Here is a 25174-nt window from a genome sequence, read left to right on the forward strand (position 1 = left end):
GTCATTTGATGCATAACTATATTGTGTTTAAATTCTATTATCCTTACTTCAGGGTCTTTCGAAATTAATAACAAGTCGGGAAAACCAAAATATTACCTCTCCGTGTCGAGAAGATTATATAACCTTAAGTATCCAATGAAAACGTCGACCTTTTTGCCCTCATCCTTTCCCGCGCTTTGCGCTTCCGCATTTCATCCTTACTCTCAACATTATCTTCCTCCATTTTACATATAAAAATCAAATACTCACAAAAAGAAGCGGCAAAAACCTGCTGGCTCTTTACAACCACTTAATTTGACTTAATATCCAATTTCCAACAACAATAATATACCGGTAGTTTAATTGACAACCTACTAGCATCGAAATTCTCATTAAGAATGGCTCCCGCGGATAAAAAACGGCAATTTTCAACTAGGTGGGCGTTATCTCATAAGATTTGAAAAATATCATTTGTCTTTTTTACCAATGCCTAACCGTTTGGATTTTTTAAAGCAGTCTTAGCACCAAAAAATATTTTTGAATGAGAATAAAAAAGGTCTGTCCTCTCGTAATTTTTTAAGCTTTTATCATGATTACTCTATACAACAGTAACAAGGAGTATAAACCCATTAGTGGAAGCAGTATTTTTTTCCCAAAACAATCTCGCTTATGTTTATGCAATGAATGAAATATATCACAATGCACGGGCCTTGATAGATATAGGAGGCAATGAAGGAAATATATCGCATGCACGGGCCTTGGTAGATATAGGAGGCAATGATAATCTCTCTCTTTGCACGAGAGGTTTATCTTTAATATTTAAATAAATATAATTATTTTTAATTATTTTAATCTTCAATAATTAACATTAATAATAGTTAAATCGTTTAAAATAAAGTTATACTTATTATCTTCTCAAACTTTGCTAATATTGACGTTTAAAGTGAAGGGTACCCCTCTTCCCGCTTTCTTCAAATTTTGGGGTATATATACGATTCGTTTCCATTATAATAGTAAGGAAAAACCGCAAATGCGAAAACCTTTGGTAGCGATCCTACCTTAGGGAGGCTAGACGTTTCTCGTAACCCTAGCTGATCGCCGCGTATATCCTAAAACCAAACGATGATAATGGAGTAGAAGCCAATGATACAGATTGGTGTCTATGTGGAATAGACGGAAGACCAGTGGATGGTGGTGTTAGAAGGCAGTGTAAGTGCAGACGGGTGTCAATGTGGGATTGACAAAGAACAGAAGATGGTGGTGATTAGAAGCCAGTATGTACAGACTGGTGTCCACGTGGAATGGACGAAGACCAGAAGATGGTGGTGATTAGCAGCCAGTAAGAACAGACTAGTGTCCGTGTGGTGTGGACAAAGACCAGAAGATTGGTGGTGTGAGAACTCAAGTAGAGGAGCCATTTCCGTGACTGTGAAAGCAGTTCGGAAATGGCGAACACGTTTGCTCCGATACGCAAACTGCGAACGCGGTCACGTGGGTGTAACAACGGACAGACAGACACACACACACACACACACACACAGACAGACAGACACACAGACAGACACGGCCGTTACAGAACCTCTCCTGGACTACGTCACACGGAGAGGTAAAAAAATTACGAAAATTTGGTAAAATGATAATTGTTAAATTGATAAAAACTTCTGAAAATATTATTTGAGATAATAATTCAAAGAAATATTAGGTTTGATTATCAAATATTCAGATGAAATAACATTCTTTCCATATTGTACTCTTTGCAGAGCATCGGTGGTTCAATGGTAGAATTCTCGCCTGCCACGCGGGAGATCCGGGTTCGATTCCTGGCCGATGCATGCTTTGGTCGTCATTTGATGCATAACGATATTGTGTTTAAATTGTATTATCCTTACTTCAGGGTCTTGGGAATATATTAAAAAAATTACGAAAATTAAGTAAAATGATAATTGTTAAATTGATAAATCCTTCTAAAAATATTATTTGATATAATAATTCAAAGAAATATTTGGTTTATCAAATATTCAGGTGAAATACCATTCTTTCCATATTCTACTCTTTGCAGAGCCTCGGTGGTTCAATGGTAGAATTCTCGCCTGCCACGCGGGAGATCCGGGTTCGATTCCCGGCCGATGCATGTTTTGGTCGTCATTTGATGCATAATGATATTGTGTTTAAATTGTAATATCCTTACTTTAGGGTCTTTCGAAATTAATAAAAAAATTACGAAAAGTATGTAAAATAATAATTTTTAAATTGATAAACCCTTCTTAAAATATTATTTGAGATAATAATTCAAAGTAATATTTGGTTTGATTATCAAATATTCAGGTGAAATACCATTCTTTCCATATACTACTCTTTGCAGAGCATCGGTGGTTCAATGGTAGAATTCTCGCCTGCCACGCGGGAGATCCGGGTTCGATTCCCGGCCGATGCATGTTTTGGTCTTCATTTGATGCATAACGATATTGTGTTTAAATTCTAATATCCTTACTTCAGGGTCTTTCGAAATTAATAAAAAAATTACGAAAAGTATGTAAAATAATAATTTTTAAGTTGATAAACCCTTCTTAAAATATTATTTGAGATAATAATTCAAAGAAATATTTGGTTTGATTATTAAATATTCAGGTGAAATACCATTCTTTCCATATTCTACTCTTTGCAGAGCATCGGTGGTTCAATGGTAGAATTCTCGCCTGCCACGCGGGAGATCCGGGTTCGATTCCCGGCCGATGCATGTTTTGGTCGTCATTTGATGCATAACGATATTGTGTTTAAATAGTATTATCCTTACTTCAGGGTCTTGGGAATATATTAAAAAAATTACGAAAATTAAGAAAAATGATAATTGTTAAATTGATAAATCCTTCTAAAAATATTACTTGAGATAATAATTCAAAGAAATATTTGGTTTGATTATCAAATATTCAGGTGAAATGCCATTCTTTCCATATTCTACTCTTTGCAGAGCCTCGGTGGTTCAATGGTAGAATTCTCGCCTGCCACGCGGGAGATCCGGGTTCGATTCCCGGCCGATGCATGTTTTGGTCCTCATTTGATGCATAACGATATTGTTTTTAAATTCTAATATCCTTACTTCAGGGTCTTTCGAAATTAATAAAAAAATTACGAAAAGTATGTAAAATAATAATTTTTAAATTGATAAACCCTTCTTAAAATTATAAAAAAAACGTCTTGGTTTAGACCAAGGCCGAAAAAACAAACGATATGTGTGAGGTTTATCATTTGACTGAAGTTTCAGATATTGCAATTGTTTTGGTTATTTTTATCCATTTAATCCTTAATCAATATTAAATTCAATCAACTGATTTTACTGTTAATCGATCCATTCCCTCTAAATTAATTGAAAAATTACATATCTACGCTTTTTCAAGAACAATTACATTTTCCGAAAACATTTTATCATGAAATTAATTATTTTGAAGGGATTTCGTGTCGACGATTAATAACTTGAAAGCACCTTGACGGGCATAGTTTTAATTAAGGCTGGCTTGACAAATTTTGAAGTTTGCACCAAAAAAGTTTAAATCTGTAGTAAGTTTCTGAGAAGACTGATGTTCAAGAAATTATGATAAATAACTTATTCCGGACTTGGCCGCCAACCTTAATAACCTAAAACTATAAAACATTCGTGTACATGAATGATTACGGTTGTGGATTGACACTCGCTAGCGCCTGAAGGACCGATCACTCAGTGTAATCGGTGTTCATTTGTAAGTGAGTGGACCATTTTGGAAATTACATACAGATAATTAAAACACAGCCACCATTGAGGTCTTCTCTCTCTCTTGCCTAGAAGCCCCGCTATAGGCGGTGAGAGTTGACTAGCCTCTTGCCTGTAGTGAACTTTGGCACAGTCTGGCAGTGACCCTTGGTGTGAGGGAGAATACCCCAATGGTGGCCTCGCCCCTGTGTGTTTTTCGAAATGGTCTTTATGCGTACTAAAATGATTACACGTAATACGTAACCGGTGTACATGTAGCGCCAACAATGTAGAAATGACGTTTCAAATGAAGACTGAATTATGACCAAGAAATTCTAAAGCACGGAGAGGGAAATTGCAGTGCAATCTTTTCTTCATAGAGGCGACAATTGAAATGTAGCATTTCGATTAACGAAATTAAATGTATAAATTCATGCAACACCCTTGTTTGGCATCCACTATAAAATATTTACATTTTCCTTTCGAATTATGTCAAAGTTCACCTGCTCTTTTTTGAAAGTCAGTAGAATATTTCAAATATTGAATATTGACCCCTTAACACGTACTCCCTTCAAAATAATTAATTTCATGATAAAATGTTTTCGGAAAATGTAATTGTTCTTGAAAAAGCGTAGATATGTAATTTTTCAATTAATTTAGAGGGAATGGATCGATTAACAGTAAAATCAGTTGATTGAATTTAATATTGATTAAGGATTAAATGGTTAAAAATAACTAAAACAATTGTAATATCTGAAACTTCAGTCAAATGATAAACCTCACACATATCGTTTGTTTTTTCGGCCTTGGTCTAAACCAAGACGTTTTTTTTATAATATCTGTCACTTCAGTCTTAATGTAATTAAAATTTGAATAATTTTATTTTTGCTTTACCGTCATCCATATGGGGTTGATCAATTTCTAATTGCTTAAAGAAGTACTTAATTATAGTTAATTACATTTAACTTATATCCAATAACATTGATTTTCATAAGCATATAATGTTGTACTTTATTTATGAAAGTTTAACAAGATGGCCCCGGCCAAATTAGAGCCCCATCGTTTGTAAGGCTCCATCTATCGAGGACGTTCTATCTTTGGAATAGGTATTAGTTACCCTTAATCCCCATCCATTTTAAATCATCAATAAATCCCTATCACATTTAAAAGCATCAATAAAAATCACCAATGAAAGAAAATCTTCATTAATGAATAGCCACTCGACGCGTTGCTTTTAACAGTGCTAAAATGATTGCTTGGAACCACTAAATAATCCCTCAAGTACCTACAAACACCCACAAGTACCCGGGGCAAGTACCGACAAGCACCTACAAGCACCCACAAGTACCTACAAGCACCCACAAGTACCTACAAGCACTTACAAATAACTACAAACACCCGCAAGTACCCACAAGTACCTACAAACACCCACAAGTACCCGGGGCAAGTACCCACAAGTACCTACAATCACCCACAAGTACCCGGGGCAAGTACCCACAAGTACCTACAATCACCCACAAGTACCCGGGGCAAGTACCCACAAGTACCTACAAACACCCACAAGTACCCGGGGCAAGTACCCACAAGTACCTACAATCACCCACAAGTGCCTACAAGCACCCACAAGTACCCGGGGCAAGTACCCACAAGTACCTACAATCACCCACAAGTACCTACAAGCACCCACAAGTACTCGGGGCAAGTACCCACAAGTACCTACAATCACCCACAAGTACCTACAATCACCCACAAGTACCTACAATCACCCACAAGTACCTACAATCACCCACAAGTACCTAAAATCACCCACAAGTACCTACAATCACCCACAAGTACCTACAATCACCCACAAGTACCTACAATCACAATCACCCACAAGTACCCACAAGCACCCACAAGCACCCACAAGCACCTACAAGCACCCACAAGCACCCACAAGCACCTACAAGCACTTACAAGCACCCACAAGCTCCCACAAGTACCTACAAGCACTCACAAGTACCTACAAGCACCCCCAAGTACCTACAAGCACCCACAAGTACCTACAAGCACCCACAAGTACCTACAAGCACTCACAAGTACCTACAAGCACTCACAAGTACCTACAAGCACTCACAAGTACCTACAAGCACTCACAAGTACCTACAAGCACTCACAAGTACCTACAAGCACTCACAAGTACCTACAAGCACTCACAAGTACCCACAAGCACTCACAAGTACCCACAAGTACCTACAAGTATCCACAAGTACCTACAAGTACCCACAAGTACCCACAAGTACCTACAAGAACCCACAAGTACCTACAAGCACCCACAAGTACCTACAAACACCGACAAGCACCTACAAACACCGACAAGCACCCACAAGTACCTACAAGCACCCACAGGTACCCACAAGCACCCACAGGTACCCACAAGCACCCACAGGTACCCACAAGTACCTACAAGCACCCACAAGTACCTACAAGCCTCCACAAGTACCTACAAGTATCTACAAGTACCCACAAGCACCCACAAGTATCTACAAGTACCCACAATTACCCACAAGTATCTACAAGTACCCACAATTACCCACAAGTACCCACAAGTACCTACTAGTACCCACAAGTACCTACAAGTACCCACAAGTACCTACAAGTACCCACAAGTACCTACAAGCACCTACAAGTACCTACAAGCACCCACAAGTACCCACAAGCACCCACAAGTACCTACATGCACCCACAAGTACCCACAAGTACCTATAAACACCCACAAGCACCCACAAGTACCTATAAACACCCACAAGCACCTACAAGCACCCACAAGTACCTAGAAACACCCACAAGTACCCGGGGCAAGTACCGATAAACACCCACAAGTACCCGGGGCAAGCACCCACAAGTACCCGGGGCAAGCACCCACAAGTACCCTGGGCAAGCACCCACAAGTACCCACAAGCACCCACAAGTACCTACAAGCACCCACAAGTACCCACAAGTACCTAAAAGCACCCACAAGTACCCACAAGTACCTAAAAGCACCCACAAGTACCCAAAATTACCTACAAGCACCCACAAGTACCTACAAACACCCACAAGCACCCACAAGTACCCACAAGAACCCACAAGTACCTACAAGCACCCACAAGTACCCACAAGAACCCACAAGTACCTACAAGCACCCACAAGTACCTACAAGCACCCACAAGCATCTACAAGTACCCACAAGCACCTACAAGTACCCACAAGTACCTGGATCACGCGACTCGCGGACGCAGGCTGCTCGCGCTATAGGTTCAACTTCCACAGAATGAAGCAAACTGAAAACGTCAACATAACTTGTTATCAGCCACAAAGCTAGGCCCTCCCTTGTTCTAAATCTGGTTGAAAATTGAAGAAATGGGTATCAGCGCGCTAACAGGTTAACCTGACGTTTAACTCAAGAGCCGTACTTCCGTAATTAACTAAAATTAACATACTTAGACTTAATTGTTTTTCATGACACTTGCAAAAGGCACACCCTGAATACTTAATTGTTAAATTAAGAGTATTCCGAAAAGTAACTTCGCTCTAGTTTTTCAGTTAGAGATGGCTAAATATCATGAAAAACCCCATGTTATTCTCCATAGGAAAATTGGTAAAAGCATGTGAATTTTGCTTTAACGTTACAAAAGAGTATCAAGTCATATCTACAAGGGCCTACCGGCCCTGTAGAATATTATTTGAGATAATAATTCAAAGAAATATTTGGTTTGATTATTAAATATTCAGGTGAAATACCATTCTTTCCATATTCTACTCTTTGCAGAGCATCGGTGGTTCAATGGTAGAATTCTCGCCTGCCACGCGGGAGATCCGGGTTCGATTCCCGGCCGATGCATGTTTTGGTCGTCATTTGATGCATAACGATATTGTGTTTAAATTGTATTATCCTTACTTCAGGGTCTTGGGAATATATTAAAAAAATTACGAAAATTAAGAAAAATGATAATTGTTAAATTGATAAATCCTTCTAAAAATATTATTTGAGATAATAATTCAAAGAAATATTTGGTTTGATTATCAAATATTCAGGTGAAATACCATTCTTTCCATATTCTACTCTTTGCAGAGCATCGGTGGTTCAATGGTTGAATTCTCGCCTGCCACGCGGGAGATCCGGGTTCGATTCCCGGCCGATGCATGTTTTGGTCGTCATTTGATGCATAACGATATTGTGTTTAAATTGTATTATCCTTACTTCAGGGTCTTGGGAATATATTAAAAAATTACGAAAATTAAGTAAAATGATAATTGTTAAATTGATCAATCCTTTTAAAAATATTATTTGAGATAATAATTCAAGGAAATATTTGGTTTGATTATCAAATATTCAGATGAAATACCATTCTTTCCATATTCTACTCTTCGCACGGTAAAGTTATTTCGCGTTAGGCCTTTAGTGGTTTAAGAGGGTACTCAACACTATACGGTGCAACGTTCCTTTCCATCGGCGATAGTCGTTCAGGAACGTGTGATTGTCATCTAGCGGTTATGACGTTCATCGTGGCGACAGCTCGGCTATGGACGGGCGGCTATCAAGTGGCTCAGTTCCGGGAGGGTTCGAACAGGTTGCTGCCAGCGCAGGTAGTTAGATCTCTATTCGGGAACGTAGTGGCTCGTGGCAATTCCTTCGTTTAGACTACTTCGGGTGATCATCTCGTGGTAGTTTGTCAGCAAAGGTATCGTCTCGTCTGATTAAGTTAAATTCTAACTCTGTCCAAGACTGCTTATCTTCCCTCGATGTAACCGAGTTTTATCAAGTGGTTAACCTCAAAATGTTAGGGGAGCCAATCGTCTATTAGGTCGTGTACTTCAACACGTCGATACGTGATGCCCAATCAGGTGTTTTCTATATGTTGTTTTCTATATTTTCTTTATGCCCCAACGTTCGGGGTCATCCGATGGTGTAAAGATTGCCGAAACCCATCACGTAGGCTTTCAGGTGTTTTCCAAGCGACCAGTGACGTAGGAACAGGGGGGGTACAATTGTACCCCCCCTAAAATTTTACTAGTGCGCCTTAATAGATCAGAAAGGGCGCCAAATTTATAATCAAAGGACGCCAAAATGATACTGAAGTAAAAAGAGGTGAATAGACCATTTCGGTATTAGGCGCCCGTCTTTGGTATATAAGAAGGTAGAGAGCTTATTCGGCTTATCAAAGACAGCTTCGCAAATTTGGGGCGCGGAAGACCGTTCGTGCCTGCGCAGAGATGAATACCGAAATGATCTATTGTGAAAATAAAGCGGACACGGAGAAAACTTTTTTTAAAGGCAATGGCAGCAAGAAAGTATGCAGGACGAAACCTAGTCTTTTGCATCTTAATCGTCTGCTTCTTGTAGTGCCTGCCACTTACGCTTCAGCACCCAGAGATCCTATAATTCCAATAAAATCCTATATTTTAGAAAGTATCCTACAATTTCACAAATCGTCCTTAAAGTCCTATATTTTTGGGATTTTGAAGTAATTATTTATAATCCCAGTTGTATGAAGTTTTAAAGGTAGAATTAGCGAGCTCTCATTTGGTCAGATAAAAAAATCGCGGAGCTCCCTTACAAAAATCTTCTTAAGAACTCTTAAGAAAATTCCTTGGGAAATATCTATGGAAATCCTTAAGGCGTTCTTTAGGAAATTGGGGAATATTGGCCTCTTTTTCTTTGGAAACTACTTTGGAAATATCTTTGGAAACTACTTTGGAAATATCTTTGGAATTTTCTTGGGAAATATCTTTGGAAATTTCTTGGGAAATATCTTTGGAATTTTCTTGGAAACATCTTTGGAATTTTCTTGAGAAATGTCTTTGGAAATATCTCGGGGAAATATCTTTGGAAATATCTTTGGAAACTACTTTGGAAATATCTTTGGAATTTTCTTGGGAAATATCTTTGGAATTTTCTTTTGAAATGTCTTTGGAATTTTCTTTTGAAATGTCTTTGGAATTTTCTTTTGAAATGTCTTTGGAATTTACTTGTGAAATGTCTTTGGAATTTACTTGGGAAATGTCTTTGGAATTTACTTGGGAAATGTCTTTGGAATTTACTTGGTAATTGTCTTTGGAATTTTCGTGGGAAATAGCGATGGAATTTTCTTGGGAAATATATAGAGAAGTGGTAAATTAATTTAGCCACTTGAAACGAGGATAGTTCTTACATGCAGAACCATATCCCAATACAGGAAGTGTAGTTCTTATATGCTGAACTACACCCCTTATAGCGAGTTAAGTTTCGCATGCAGTGTGAAATTGCTTTTAAAGTCAGACATTTTATCGACTTAAAACATCCGTAAACGGCAGAAAGTTTTAACCTTGTGCAATTGTATGGGGTACTAAGTGGGTTTTGGAGGCTTCAACGGCCAAGCAGTAGATACAGACGTTGTTGTTAAATTTAATAATGTATATTCACTGAAAGTTTTTTGAGTATCAGAAACGCGTTTAAGCTAGTTTTCTCTACAATGTTTTAAAAAAAATATTTATTTTGGACTCTAATTACGCTCGAAATAAAGATAAAACATGTCATAAGATAATTAAGCAAAAATTCCGACTGACAGCTTATACTCCCTGTAAATCTAAACATAACGATTTTAATAACTCTTATTTTACTTTTAATCTATTTTATCCTTTACATAAACACCTCACGGATTATTAAAGGCAAAAAAAAATAAATAAATAAAAAATAGGTAAATATGACATTCCATTTCAGCGCTTGCTGAGCCTTAGCTACGGGACAAGCCTTCGTGAAACGTTTTTATTTTTTTTTAACCATAAAGTAAATTTCTATCTAGGAAAACTTTAGCTAAACAATTTGGGTAAAATATTTTGAGATAATTATATGTAAAGCATAATTGCAATATATCTGGCCTTTTGAAATTCATCTCTAAAATTCGTAACTAATTTCGTTGGAAAATAAACCTTCTTTGGAAATTTTCTCTTGAATACCAAACGAATTTCGTTGGAAAATATTCCCTAGACGTTCTTTGGAAATTTATTTCAAGAATTTCTAAAGACTTTCTTTAGAAAATAATTCCAAAACATTCTTAGGAAATTTATCTCTAGAATTCCTAAAGAATTTCTTTAGAAAATAATCCCAAAACATTCTTTGGAAATTTATCTCTAGAATTCCTAAAGAATTTCTTTAGAAAATAATCCCCAGACCTTCTTAGGAAATTTATCTCTAGAATTCCTAAAGAATTTCTTTAGAAAATAATCCCTCGACATTCTTTGGAAATTTATCTCTAGAATTCCTAAAGAATTTCTTTAGAAAATAATCCCACGACATTCTTTGGAAATTTATCTTTAGAATTCCTAATGAATTTCTTTAGAAAATAATCCCTAGACCTTCTTAAGAAATTTATCTCTAGAATCCCTAAAGAATTTCTTTAGAAAATAATCCCAAGACATTCTTTCGAAATTTGTCTCAAGAATTCTTTAGGAAATTCCAAGGAAGTCTTTGGAAATAGTTTCTTTAGAAAATTATCCCAAGGGCTCCGTAGGGTTCCAAAGAAATTCCTTTAGAACTCTTAAGAAGATTTTTGTAAGGGCTCGCTTCGCTCGCTCAGAAGATTTTTCCCTTCAATGTTTCCATAATTGAATTTTAATAATTTTTAAAGTATATCAATTACTTTGCATTCTGAGCTGCGTTCCAATTGAACTTTGCCAAAGACCTTTCATCTAAAATGTCTAAGTTCACAGATTAAGCTCAATTAGAGCACAGACTTTTAAATTATCTTTAATTATAAAAATAATTTTGAAAATTAGTTTTCTCTGGAAAACATCTTTTCCCACCTGACCCTTTTAAATAGCTTGATTTGGTAATTTCCAGTCACTTTTAAGTCTCTTTTTGCTTATTGTTTTTTTTAATCATTAGTCACTTTTAAAAGTTAATCTGAATGTGTCTTCTATGTGAGCCCTTGAGCATGTGATACAACGCACTTAAAGGAATCTTACATTCTCACTAAATAAAATTATCCACACTATGGGTCTTATCATTTAAGAGTCCTATATAATCCTTTAGTTTTATGAATCCGGTCCCATAAAATCCGATATTTTGAGAAGGGAATCCTATTTTTCCAATTAAAAATTTCTCTAAAAGAGTTGGTGCCCAGGCATACGAGCAAAAAAATTAGTCAAAAAGAATAAATCATTTAGTGATTATCTAAACATATCCAGAGAGGATTGATTAAAATTTCTTGTGCCGAAAATTATCCACAACCCACAACTATCGGCCACCAGTTTTTGGAAAATCATAATAATTCACCATTTCACTGTAACTAAAGTACCATAATTGTTAAATGTATTTTTCGACATTTTTCTTTTGGGTGGGGGGGCGCCCAAATCCACATTAAGACTGTACCCCCCTAAATTCGAAACGTTCCTACGCGCCTGCAAGCGACAATGTTGGGAACGGCTTGGAAACCCATGACGTAGGCGCGCGCGTTGTTTCTTACTCTTACTATATCTAAGCATTGGCCGTTTACAAAGGCATGGTTCGAGTTTCAGTTAAAAGACGCATGCACACTCGCGAATTTGTTAAGCTTAAAGATACAATAGAATCTAAATTCTGTTTTCAAAGATTATTTTCAATAGCTATTTTTGGTATGGTCATACGTATTGTGTTACTTTTGGTATGGCGAAGTGTTTTTTGTTGAAAATATAAAAAAGATATAAGGGGTTAGAAGTCAGGTCCGAGCTGAGGTCATTCTATGATAAACTATAGTGGGGCATTTTCAAAACTCTATTCAAAGCTATCCCAGGAATAAAACTAAAAACGCAATAAACATACAAAATATAAAGGGATACTGAAACTGCGAAAATATTTCGTTACAAATCAAAGTGATCTAATCTGATTGAGGCGAAGTAATCGCACTCGTATGGAACGCCGTTTCGGCCAAAATTATAGCTGGTTGTGGTCTAGATGGCGGGTTGTGGTCTACATGTCATGTTTGTAACGGCCATATCGCAAACGCGAAATGGCGTTACCCCTGGTAGGCCGTTGCTCCTCATAACGTTAAAATTAGCGAGCTTGGGGTGGCAGCGGAACGAGCATACGCTTGTAAAACTATCAGGGGGGTCTAAGAAAGTCCTATTGGACCGCGCAACTGTCCTCGTCGGAATCCCGACAGAGACTTAACCCCTTGACCAAAAGTCAAGGGGGAAGGAACCCTTAGATCCGACTCGAGACCCTGTGTCTATAAAAGGAGGGACCGGGGACCAAAAAGACATCTTTTGGCTGCTCACCGAAGAGAGGAAGCTCCTCTATTTTTATTTTGTACTTTACTTTTTATTTTAAACTTTAAACGATGACTGGGTGAGTGAGAATAAATTATTGTATTGAAAAACAGTGCTGTATTACTCTAGGGTAAGCCTACCAGTTTTGTGGGGCTTACATGTTGTAGTCTATAGATAGCGGGTTGTGGTCTAGATGGTAGGTTGTAGTCTAGATGGACTTAGAAATTTTTTTCTCTACAGAAAATTTGGTTCTTCAGAGAGACTTAAGAGGCGTTCCACAGCCCCTGTTATTATATTCTCCGATGTATATGAATAGAATACTCTTACTTTAAATAACAATTTTGGAAATTTGTAACATTTCGTTGTTCATATTTTAATGGTCAAAATCTAAATTAGTTTTCTGTATAATTTAAAGTAATGACTTCACGCCGAGGGGTCGGGCAAATGGCCAATTTTGGAAATTTGTGACATTTCTTTTTTCATATTCTAATGGTCAAAATCAAAATTAATTTTCTGTATAATTTAATGTAATGACTTCACGCCGAGGGGTCGGACAAATGGCATTTTTTCCTCATGGGAAATATTTAGGTATTTTGGGTTTTCGTCCAAAATGAATGAGACCTTGAAAAATGTACAACCCCATGGTAATATTGCATGCAAAACAAATTTATCAAGCATTAATTACGTAATAATTTTATACATTTACCTATTGATTTATTGAAACTGAAAAAAATCCTGCAATAAACGCCGCTTCAGTTTGAAGGATAACATTTTTCAAAGAGAAAAAACTAAGTCCATCTAGACCACAACCCGCCATCTAGACCACAACCAGCTATAATTTTGGCCGAAACGGCGTTCCATAACTGTAAACGTACAGGAGCTTGAACTTTTCGCCACACTTTTACTCGCGACATTGATAAAATTGATCCAAGAGGCACTTCTAAGTACCACAGACATTGCTACAATTGTTTGCTGGTCAGATTCGAAGAACGTTCTCTCATTGCAAAGAGCACCTCCACACAGATTGAAAACCTTTGTTGCCAATCGAGTCGCTGAAGTCCAAGAATCCCTTTCAACCGCACAATGGCGACACTTGGCAGGCAACGGAAAACTGAGAAATTATTCTTTTGTGATGGCATGGGCCAGAATGGCTTTCGCAAGATACTTTAACGGAGCCTGAACAGCAGATGGAGGAACCTGAATATTCTCTCGTCGAGGAAAGAACCGTCAAGGTCTACATTGGTAGATACCAATCCGAAAGCACATTTCCTATTGTTCTCTGTAAGAACACTAATCCGAGTCACAGCCATAATCTTTACGATGCTATAGTGTTGTTAACGAAAGAATTGGACGATGCACTCTATCATTGGGTCAAAGTAGTACAGTCTGAACACTACCCCATGGAGATTAAGCAGCTGAAAAGGAAACTTCAATTTCACCAAAAAGAAAACTGTTACCACTCCAACCGTTCGTGGGTCGATATGGCGTCCTAAGAGTTGGTGGTTGTTTGTGGAACGCGAATTTACCCTTGATCCAGAAATATCCAGCAGTTCTTCAGCGGCAAAGTCGTTTAACGGATTTCCTAATAAACTATGAGCACACGAAAAGCTTCCATAGAGTATCACAACTGATCGTAGCAAACCTTCAACAAAGGTTTAGATAATTGGCATCAGGGATGCAGTAAGATACCAACTAAAGAAATGGATTCGCTGCACTCGTCAAAAAGCTATGACTGTCCAACAAATAATGGGCGATTTGCCCTCAGCGAGAATAAATAAAGCTAGACCATTCCTACAATGTGGTGTGGACTACGCTGGACCGTTCCTTATACGCATCACAAAGGGCCGTGGACACGAGATATACAAGGCTTATCTAGCTGTGTTCGTATGTTTCACGATTCAAGCCATGCACCGAGAATCCCCCCCCTCGCACGAGTATTGTTCCGACTTTCCAAGGTCTTTCTAGCTTAGCTTTGGCAATGCATGGCGCCAGGAATACCTTGTGTTCGGGGCTTTTCATCCCCATCATTCCGATTCCGTCTTTTTCAAGTTAACACTTATTTGGTGACTCCACCAGAACGAACTCTTGTTGAAGCCACAGAAAAGTGTAAACAGACTCCGTCTCCTCCGAGGCACGCAATGGTGCCTTGGTTTAGCACTGTTGTGGTGGTTTAGGCATAGTGCTAGAGGATAGCTAAAGTCTTTAGAAGGAAAGCTGTCTGCTGCGAGTTCTACTTATAGGTTAATATTTGTCAGTCTCGCTTAGAACTGGAGGTATAGCGTCTAGTAAAGAAATTTTTATCTCATGCTCGCTTTTGTAGCCTCTATTGTTTCACTTTTTTTTATTATCTTACATATCCGCACGAGTGTCCTTTCTACTGGGGCAGCTTGTTGCTTTAGAGCTACTAGGAATTCTATAGGTTCATTTTAAATTCGATTAGCCGGTTTCAAGCGGTCGATGGTTACGGTGTCCGTTTTGCCTTTATTACGTAGCTTGAAATATTTCCCGTAACGGTCGAGCACTTGATAGGGACCGTCATATTTTGGTTATAATGGTTTACGAACCATATCGCTGCGAATCCAGACGTGCGAGCAGTCTGAAAGGTCTTTGTTGACGAAGAAGCAGGGTTTGGACGGATGGATTGCATGATAGTGCGCAAGGAGCTAAGAAAAGCTTAGTTCCCACTTGACCGAAAACCCGACGGAAACACTGCGTAAGTACCTCTGCGGCAAAACATCTTCCGCAAAACGCGACCGAAACAGCTTTCGGTCGAACAGAATTGGTGTTCTATTTTTGACGCAGAGGACGACGTAAAATTATTTTCGTAACCAATCAAAATTCGTTTCCGGATGAACCTTCTGTTGACGTCATAATAGCGGAGTTCTTATGGCCGCTTTGAGGGTTTTTTTTTCCAAATCGCCAGTCGCCATTGCCACATTTGCATGTTATGAACTTTTAAGTCTGAATTCTCTAATCGGATTTTATCGCGAGTCGCTATTTCCGTGTTTGTATGTAATAAACCTTTGATTTGAATCTCTGACCTTAATTTGGCAGAAGTAAGCTCCCTAAATACGATACCATTAAGGGAAAGTCAAAGGCCAAGGCTTAAGCTCTTATGCCTCCGAGTCCCAATTCCAATTCATCGACCGCCCTTTTCTGTCGGAATTCGGTCGTATGTGTGAACCAAACTAAAATCTTGCCGTCAAAGGGCTGCGTAAAACTCATTTTTTTCCGCAACGCTAAAGTTTTCGGTCGTCATTTTCGGTCATGTGGGAACCTAGCTAAAGTCTTAAGGATTTTGTTGCTGCGGAATTTGAAGGAAGAGATCTCCAGGCAGCCTGAGTGTTTCGCCGTAGAGCATTTCTGCAGCAGAAGATCGTAGATCCTCTTTAACTGCCGTGCGAAGCGTGTAAAAAAGTGCGGGAATGCTATACGCGTCTCCAGCTTCTTGCCAGTCTAAACTCTGGCTCTTATCGGAGAGAGTGGCTGATATCGGAGAGAGTGGCTGATATCAGAGAGAGTGGCACCATTCTCACGTGAAAAAATATATCTGTGACGTCAAACTTCTGAAAACGTTTTAGCCTTTCATAAAAAGTGGATTTCAAATAATTTTAAATGAATAATTTTCAAATGCATATTGCCAAATAACCAGAAATCTGAGAATTAAAAGCTTGATATTTTTGAATTCACAGAAATTAGTTCTATCTTTTGTTATATAAATCAGAGGTTTTTCAAACGAAGCTTCTCATACCCTTTAAAAAAACCGGAAGTAAAGTGTCTTCCGCAATCACAATATATTCTAGAGGGCCGGTAGGCCCTTCTAAATAAGAACCCACACCCTCGCATAATGTTAAATGAAAATTCACAGATTTTAGCTGATTTTCCCATAGGAATAACATGGGGTTTTTGGTGCTCCAGCAATCATTTAAAAACTAAAGCGAAGTTACGTTTCGGAATACTTTCAAATTAACAAGTAACTACTCAAGGTGTGCCTTTTTCTAGTTTCATAAAAATAAATTAAGTCTGAGTATGTTAATTTAATTAAAAATGTAAGTACCTCAAAAGATAATTCTACAGCTGACGACGCTAATTTTTCATTACTTTACTGTAGGAAGTTTGTCTGAGAAACGAGAAATTTCATAGCTTTCGGGCTTCTCCTCCTTGCTGAAGTCCTTAGTAGACATCACTTGGTTAATTTTCTCGTTTAGATACTTAATTTTTTCAGTTAGAGAAGTTTTCTCGTCGTCGTCGTTCCCCAGCATATCGTTCTCCGTGTGTAAACTAAAATCTCGGGTCACCAATTGTGGGTACTTAAGTAGGAGAGACAGAAAACGCGCTAGCGTCAACGAATCAACTAACTTTATTATTCTTTGTGATGTTATGTATATGCAAGGTAAAAAACTAAAATGCAAGAAGTTCATAAAAAACATTTGAACTAAAAACTTAAGATTACATAGTTTTTTATCTCCCCACAGATTATTTCTTGGTATGAACTTATTTAAAAAGCATTGTCGAATCTATTATTCACGGACGCATTTTCTGCCAATTTTGAGGAAGATTTTTTATAAAATCTGGTATAATATAAAACCAGATATTATTATACTTTCGTTATATAATACCACATTTTAAGTCTGAACAGACAAAAAGTATAGCCGTCCAACTTCAAGAAGACCATGCTAAAAGTGTGGCTTTCATGGGTTGAGATAGAAGGCATTGCATTAGCATTATTTGGTGATGCTGAATAATTTAGGGCTTATGCGGCTGCGCCAATAAAAGTCATTAATTTAATGTAATTGATTTTGTGAGCAAAATGTTTTTTAAACGTAATTAAGGACTTAAGCTATTACCAAGGATAGATTTATTTTTTTAAGACGGAATGGACAACGTTTGGCCTATACTTCAGTCCGACTCATAGCCGAGTATAGGGCCCCTTCCTTCAACACGTAAACAAAAAATTTAATTATCTTATTGACTCACTAAAACTACGTATTGGTGACGTTGCTGACAAGGAGAACCAAAAATACGTAATTGCTGTTTACCTCTGTCGCTATTACTACAACCCCTCTTGCGTTGTACAGATAAGCGTCTTCACAGGGGTTCAAAATGGAGCGTATCAAAGCGAGGGTCCGGAAATAATTCGGGAATTGTTTTTAATAGCAATTAAGAAGGTAGTTAGTGAATTTGGTGCCGGTGTTTTGGATTTTGAGTACATCTGTAAGGGTGAAAAGTGTTCGCTAATTCTTTCTAAAGCCAATCATGTCTACTATCCTCATGATTTTGTAAACGAATTTGATGAAGTTAACCAAGGCTTAGTGAATGGCCAGGAGTTTTGTGAGCTTAGTGTTTGGTTAAAACCTGTTCGTGTTGTAATATCTATGAAGACTTTTACTCAATTCTAACTCACTTTTAATTTTCTTGGGTCTTCCCCGTTTGTTTTTTTTCATTTGCAAGCCCTATGTCTTGTGTAACTTCCATTTTTAAACAATGTTCTTTCAAAAATTACAATCCGAGCCCATTCCAACTTGGCAGACGAAGGGGCAGACGACGTTTATTTGACCCGGATATACATACAACGCCATAACGAAAAGAAGACCCGCCTCTTCTTTCATACCCCTCCGTCACGGGTAAGGGGGTCGTGGACTTGGACGCGCACCCGAATAACCCTATTACCCATTCCGTCTTAAAAAAATAAATCTATCCCTGCTATTACAAACCGATTTTAAAAATCTTTGCTGGTGTTTTCCTTCAAAATTTTAAAATTAAACCTTTCAAACAAGTCTGACATAGAGATTCGAGTTGGTAATTTACCGTCTGTAAATTACCGACAATTAACCAAATACCGCGTAAATTACCGATTTATATCTTACCGTATTTTAAAATGCTAATTTTTCGGTAAATTACCGCGGTAATAAGCCTGAGAAAATATAAAATACAATAAATTACGGTAATTTTTGTTATTCCAAAATTTTAATAAATAATTTACCGAAACATTTTGGGTAAATTACGCTAATTTCACATCTCTAGTCTGACATCTATCAGAGATATGGACACTGCTTAGTCAAGAACATGCAGCCTCAGTTACTTCAAAAAAAAAAAGATGAAAATAGTTAATTTTTTTTGGAATTTTTGTCGTTTTGCCGAAATCATGACAGATTTTGCTTTGAGAGTAGTATTCCAGAAATTATTTCTCCGTTATTAATTGTATACGAGTATTGCAAAACTCGTGGACCTGTATTTTACATTACTAAAGAAATTTAAAGCGCGCCGGGGAGAAATCACCAAACTAGTTTTCAAGGCTGCAAGGAATCTGTCATCCAGTTCAGTCGAGACTGAGAGGCTTCTGAACTTTCGTCCGGGTAACCATTCAAAATGCAGATCCTGATACACTTGTCTACTGGATATTTCAATCATAAATTGTACCTTTTAACCCCAAAAAAATTTGGTGAGTTTACCAAAAAGTTCTTGAAACTAAAGCGTAAATAATTGAAAAATTTTCATTTTCCGCTTTCGAGCAAAATTTTTTTTTTTTTCAAAATAGAAATGTGGATTCCCGAATTTCATGTCGGACTGGCGCGTTTGAAATGTTTAAGATTTTGCGAAAGAACACTACCAACTAAAGTGACAAAATTATATTCTGGTGAAACAGGTAATTCTGCACTTTTTAAATTAAAGAGAAATGAAAAATGTAGATCTTATTGCTGTATAAAAATACAAAACGTACACCCCAATATATTTCTAGACCACAACTTACCGCATCATTAAACCTGACAAAAATACATCCCGACAATCGAAATCGATTAATAATCGATTAATAAAAGTAAACTACCGCGTTTTGCAGCCTTGTGATTATCTTGGTAAAATCAGGAGATGAACGTTTTTAGAGCGAGATACATTTTCACGGCTCAGACACGATGAAATGAGGGGAGGCGGATGGGGGATCGTAGAAGATATAAAGAAAATATTTATTGAACGAGGCCAACCGCTTTTATTTCTATTGCCAACAACCGATCCAATTTGCCCTTCAGGGTGTACTTTTGATTTTATATTTTATTTTTAATTAGAAATTTTTCATACGATTGTAGAAGAGGCCAGGGTCGTCCTGATCAGGACTTAATATCAATAGAGATTTTTGAATAGGAATAGCAGCATAAACTTAACTCAAACCTTTCTTCGTGGTTTTTATTATTGTAACGCTCTATTTTAATACCTTACAAACTATACTAGCTCCCCAATTTAAAAACTGGAATGTTTTAGTAATTTATGATATTTTCGTATATTATTTGAAATCAATATTAGAAGTTTACAAAAATTAAAGCGCTTTTCATATTTGTAAATTTAAGTAGAGAAAATGTGTGAAATATTTATTACATAGCTCAAAAATGTATAGAAGTTTATTTGGAAACGTTTTGGTATAATATGAGTGCATCTATGGCACGAGAAATATTATAAGCTGTTTCCTGGAAAAACCATCAGTACAAGCCTTCATAATTTTTCGATTTTGATTACAAAACAACGTAAAGTTATCACTGTGGTGTATAAAATTCCATACTTACTAAAAGTTTCTTAAGTTAAAGATGATGGACAATTATTTCTTCTACTTTAAAAAATCACAATCTATAATCGTTAACATTGATTAATTCTGAAATGGTACCAGGTTTGATTTCTCTAAAATTGATTTCGCTTCAATTATTTCGACATCAAAAATACCAAATACTTTTCGGATCTCACTTCTATATGTTTCTACTCCATTTTTATCTCTATGGTGGCATTTCCTTTTTAAACATCTAATATCAAGGCGTTATTATATTAATAATTTAGCTAATAAAGGTAATTATGAATTTGGGGAAAGGTAATCCGGAGAAAATCTGTGTCAATAGTAACTTTTCATCGGTTTATTTATTTTCTAAATCCTTTTCGAATATATTTCGATATTTGTATAATTACCTAGAATATCAAGTTAACGCTAATTATTCTTTTTATTGTATTATATAAAAGATTTTGTTTTTGCTTTCACAAGTTTTACGGTCAAAGCATTTAGAATGTACTAACAACTTAAGGGCATGTAGCAAGGTTAAAATTTACTTCTACATATCTGAGATACATTTACGCTCCTTAAAACTCTGCTTTAACACACAATCCGTGGGAAACCACAGACTCTTTGTCAAACTCACAAACGTCCAGAAATTGCAATTTATTGTTTTGCAGAAATTTTTAATTTTTCAGGTAACCAAAGAGTTTATGTCAAACCCACAAACGTTCTGAAATTTTCATTTATTGTTTTGCAGAAATTTCAGACTAATATGATATTTGAAAGAAATTTAACTTTAATTGATATGGCAAAAATCCAGCAATTATAATTCCAAAGTTTACAAAAACCTGGTATAAACACTGTGTTTCGAAACATACGTCAACTGACCTATGAAATCAGAACTTGAATAGTTTTGAAGTAAAATTTCTCATTAAGTCATTAAATACTTAAATAGAGCGGTGGCGCTAAGGTGTGGTGAAACGTCATAGCGAGAAGTGAGGGGGAGTGAAACAGCGTGCTGCCATCTATAATGCCAGAGGAAACGTCAATAACTTTTGGGTAACCATCTTGGGAGCACTTAAGCCTGATAATGTCGCGTAAACATAGACGTTGTTGTGTTAAAAATTGCAAAATAGGGAAAAATAAACTAGAAGTAAGTTTTTCAGAATACCAAAAGTTATTGAAAGACAGGGTGAAAAAACATTTAAGGTTTCGCTGGAAAAACATAATATTTGGATCAGGCTTAAAAGTATAGATGTTCAAAATTCCGATAAACGAGTTTGCTCAAGAAATTTTATCACAGGTTGGTCATTTTTTAATTAAGTAATACGCTTTGTCATGCAAATTAGTAAGTTAGTATTAATTTGTGTTTTAATTTAGGAACACCAGTTAAACTTTATGACCAAACACACCCAGATTGGCTCCCAAGTAAGCTGTTACATGGTTCGGAAACTATCTCTACCGGTGCCAAAAACAATGATAGTACCTTTATGCGATATCAAAGGAAGATAAATAGGAATCTAAGAATTAACAGTAATAGTGTTACCTTGGGGCAGAGAAAACGAACCGGACCAACAGCTCAATCAACTCCTATTTCTTGTATCAATTCTGAAAGTAATTCGTTTAACACCTATTTCTTGTATCAATTCTAAAAGTAATTCGTTTAACATTTCCCCGATGATACTGGATTTTGAGATTCAAATGCAGACGAAAGTCCAGACAGTGGAATTATAAAGCTGGTTGGTCACTCAGGGTGAAGAATTTGAAAGTGGGCGAAACTTCTCTGACACTGCGACTCAATTTGATTAAACAAAAAGTTGTCATGCATCGCCTGAAACTATCAGTAGTAAATTAACCATAGCGTGTACTCAAACCGAAACAGACGTTGTTGAACATTCTTCCCAAACAGAAAATTACGGAACAATTGAAAACTTCTCCCAAACACATTTTGAAACTTTAGAGAAATACTCCCAATCCCAAACGTTACTTAGAGTTTGCCTGAAGTTTGAACTTGAAGGTGCTGAATTAAAATATAAAGAAACGTTAGGTGTTATAAATACCCTCGAAACTAAATTAAGAGAGGCTGGAGGTAAAATTTTAGATTTTCAAACTAAATTAGCCAAAGTGAACACCGAGTTGCAAAAGCATAGAGAAGAATTAGTAAAGCACCATTTTGGCCCTTCTTATTTTTTGGACGATAAGGAAAAAATTATTTTCTTTACGGGACTTGAAAGCCATGATCTATTATTAGATATTGTGGAACACTTAGATCCTTATTTATTTAATAATTCTAAGCTGGGACATTTTCAGCAAGTTATTTTAACACTAATGAAACTGAGACTCGCTACTACTAGTAAAGAGTTATCTTACAAATTCTGGATTTCTGAAAGGAGCGTTGGGTGAATTTTCTACAATTGCTTAAATGCTTTATACAGTCGTCTAAAAGGATTTATAAAATGGCCAGAAAAAGACGAATTGCAGGCAACCATGCCTATGAGTTTCCGCGAGAAATTTGGGAAAAAATGCGTTGTAATAATCGATTGTTTTGAAGTTTTTGCTGTTAAACCTTCAAGTGTTATCAGCAAAGGAGAAACGTGGTCAAGTTACAAACACCAAAACACTGTCAAGTTTTTAATTGGAGTGACCCCACAAGGATGTATCAGTTTCATATCGAAAGGCAGAGTCAGCGACAAATACTTAACAGAACGTTGCGGTATTTTAGAAAAACTTATACCAGGAGATCTAGTTCTCGCAGATCGAGGCTTTGATATAGATGATGCAGTCGGTTTTTATTGCGCAACTATCAAGTATCCCGCTTTTGTGAATGGGAAGAAACAGTTATCTCCAACCAAAAGATGTCGAGGCAACCAGAAAACTAGCTAATGTGCGTATCCACGTGGAAAGGGTTATTGGACATCTTCGACAGAAATATAAAATCCTACACACAAAACTGCCAGTGGAATTATTAAAACGCGCTGAAACTGAACAAGCGGCTACTATAGATAAAATAGCTAGTGTATGTTGCGCTTTAACGAACCTGACCACGTCAGCGGTACGCGACAATTTGGTCTCGCCGTTATGGTCTTGCCGATTTGGTCTCGCCGTTTTGGTCTCGGGATAAATGGGTCTCGGGACAAATGGGTCTCGGGACCTAACCCAACCCAACCTTGTTTGGAGGTAAGAAGATTATTTATATGAGTATCAAAAGCACGCCTCTTACCACGAACAATTTATTAGCAATAATAGAAATATTTTGGAAAAGGTGTAAGATAATTAATAGGAGAATTTTTTGGAAAGGGTGGCAGCTAATTAGTAGGAGAATGTTTTGGAAAAGGTGGCAGCTAATAGGAGAATATTTTGGAAAAGGTGGCAGCTAATAGCAGAATATTTTGGAAAACGTGGCAGCTAATTAATAGGAGAATATTTAGGAAAAGATGGCAACTAATTAATAGGAGAATATTTTGGAAAAGGTGGCAACGAATTATTGGAACCATTGTTTTTGAGAAGGTGGCAACGAATTATTGGGACCATTGCTTTGGAAAAGGAGGTAACTAATTAGGTAACCAAATAATCAAGAGACCAAACCGTCCCGAGACCAAAAAATCACGATACCAAATAGTCCCGAAACCAAATAATCACGATACCAAATAGTCCCGAGACCAAAAAATCACGATACCAAATAGTCCCGAGACCAAAAAAATCACGAGACCAAATAGTACCGAGACCAAATCGGTGAGACCATAAGAAAATAATATATAGCTCCCTATAAGTATGAAACTCTCCATTAAGGCCATGTAAACAGCATTTTCTTCCATTGAAATTTGTAAAAAGTTTCTAATTCCACCTATTAAAGCCCCGTTTTCATGAGAGCGAGATTCGAAGCGATTTGCGAGAGCGAGAGCGAGTTTCCAAACAGCGATATCGCTTCAAGATTTTAGCGAGACTTAATTCAAGTTCTTGCTTGTCAGTGGCGTCGCCAGGGGTTTTTTGAAGGCGCTTGAGCCCCTGAAAATTCTCTGAAGCCCCTCCTAAAATTTCTTAAAAGCGCCCCCTTATATTTACCGAAAGCCTCTCCTAATTATTCAGTCGGGGTGAATTGAAGTTTTTACTATATGAAAGTGAAATACACATAGAAACACTATTTCATATTATCTATAGCGTATGTATACAGTCGTAACAGTCTATTTTCATGATTTTTCAATAGCATAGCTATACCTACACCGTCCCAAGCACAGACTCCACTGAGCGCAAAATCTTCCCCCTTTCGCTTCAATCGCCTGCCTTCCGAAGCAAGGTCTAAAAAATAACTTCTCCCCGTCCTCTACCCACTAAAGTACCGAGGATCTCTGAATCGAATAATTGAAATTTTGCCATTTACTGCCCCCCCCCCTCAATTAAGCACGCCCACTAGTCAAACTCGAGTTTAGTCTAGTCCTGATATAGTCAATGTCTAGTTATATTCAAACATTTTAACGGTAATAAAATTAATTTGTGTGATACGAAAGCTTTTGTGATAAAACATGCTTTCAGTCCTTAATTACTTTTCCTTATTTTATTACTCTAATATTCGCCTTTTAGACAAGAGGGTGTCATGATGAAAGTGATGTGTTTTGAAAAATTGGAAACACAATACTTTAGGGAGGGCTCAAGCCCTCCCAAATTCGAGACCCTGGCGACGCCACTGTTGCTTGTACTTT

The 25174-nt window shown here is 37.1% G+C and overlaps 1 protein-coding gene, 1 long non-coding RNA gene and 7 other non-coding genes across 9 annotated transcripts; all 9 read left to right on the top strand.

Moving 5' to 3' along the window:
* The first annotated feature begins 1740 nt into the window (after positions 1–1740).
* On the top strand, positions 1741–1811 carry TRNAG-GCC (transfer RNA glycine (anticodon GCC)). The gene has a single exon. It is a non-coding gene; the product is annotated as a tRNA-Gly (tRNA).
* Positions 1812–2039: 228 nt separating this feature from the next.
* On the top strand, positions 2040–2110 carry TRNAG-GCC (transfer RNA glycine (anticodon GCC)). Its single transcript has one exon. It is a non-coding gene; the product is annotated as a tRNA-Gly (tRNA).
* A 232-nt stretch (positions 2111–2342) lies between these two features.
* TRNAG-GCC (transfer RNA glycine (anticodon GCC)) lies at positions 2343–2413 on the top strand. Its single transcript has one exon. It is a non-coding gene; the product is annotated as a tRNA-Gly (tRNA).
* A 232-nt stretch (positions 2414–2645) lies between these two features.
* On the top strand, positions 2646–2716 carry TRNAG-GCC (transfer RNA glycine (anticodon GCC)). The gene has a single exon. It is a non-coding gene; the product is annotated as a tRNA-Gly (tRNA).
* Positions 2717–2948: 232 nt separating this feature from the next.
* Positions 2949–3019, top strand: TRNAG-GCC (transfer RNA glycine (anticodon GCC)). Its single transcript has one exon. It is a non-coding gene; the product is annotated as a tRNA-Gly (tRNA).
* Positions 3020–7494: 4475 nt separating this feature from the next.
* Positions 7495–7565, top strand: TRNAG-GCC (transfer RNA glycine (anticodon GCC)). Its single transcript has one exon. It is a non-coding gene; the product is annotated as a tRNA-Gly (tRNA).
* Positions 7566–7797: 232 nt separating this feature from the next.
* On the top strand, positions 7798–7868 carry TRNAG-GCC (transfer RNA glycine (anticodon GCC)). Its single transcript has one exon. It is a non-coding gene; the product is annotated as a tRNA-Gly (tRNA).
* Positions 7869–19493: 11625 nt separating this feature from the next.
* LOC149719731 (uncharacterized) lies at positions 19494–20447 on the top strand. Its single transcript, XR_016377793.1, has 3 exons — positions 19494–19595; positions 19689–19766; positions 19831–20447. It is a non-coding gene; the product is annotated as an uncharacterized LOC149719731 (long non-coding RNA).
* Positions 20448–21567: 1120 nt separating this feature from the next.
* On the top strand, positions 21568–23360 carry LOC149719732 (uncharacterized). Its single transcript, XM_089861701.1, has 5 exons — positions 21568–21630; positions 21687–21780; positions 21858–22091; positions 22387–22837; positions 22913–23360. The coding sequence occupies exons 1-5, from the start codon at positions 21568–21570 to the stop codon at positions 23358–23360; spliced, it is 1290 nt and encodes a 429-aa protein (XP_089717827.1).
* The last annotated feature ends 1814 nt before the right edge of the window (positions 23361–25174 follow it).

This window comes from Phalangium opilio, unplaced genomic scaffold (assembly GCF_054372755.1).
Source record: "Phalangium opilio isolate 3A_F unplaced genomic scaffold, DU_Popi_V2 ptg000002l_1, whole genome shotgun sequence".
NCBI lineage: Eukaryota > Metazoa > Arthropoda > Arachnida > Opiliones > Phalangiidae > Phalangium > Phalangium opilio.

Excerpts from the sequence above, each read along its gene's own strand:
- LOC149719732 (XM_089861701.1), top strand. The coding sequence starts at position 21,568 with ATGTCGCGTAAACATAGACGTTGTTGTGTTAAAAATTGCAAAATAGGG. Across the intron at positions 21,781-21,857 it reads CTCAAGAAATTTTATCACAG|GAACACCAGTTAAACTTTAT; the intron begins GTTGGTCATTTT and ends GTTTTAATTTAG. Across the intron at positions 22,838-22,912 it reads CTCGCTACTACTAGTAAAGA|TCGTCTAAAAGGATTTATAA; the intron begins GTTATCTTACAA and ends TGCTTTATACAG.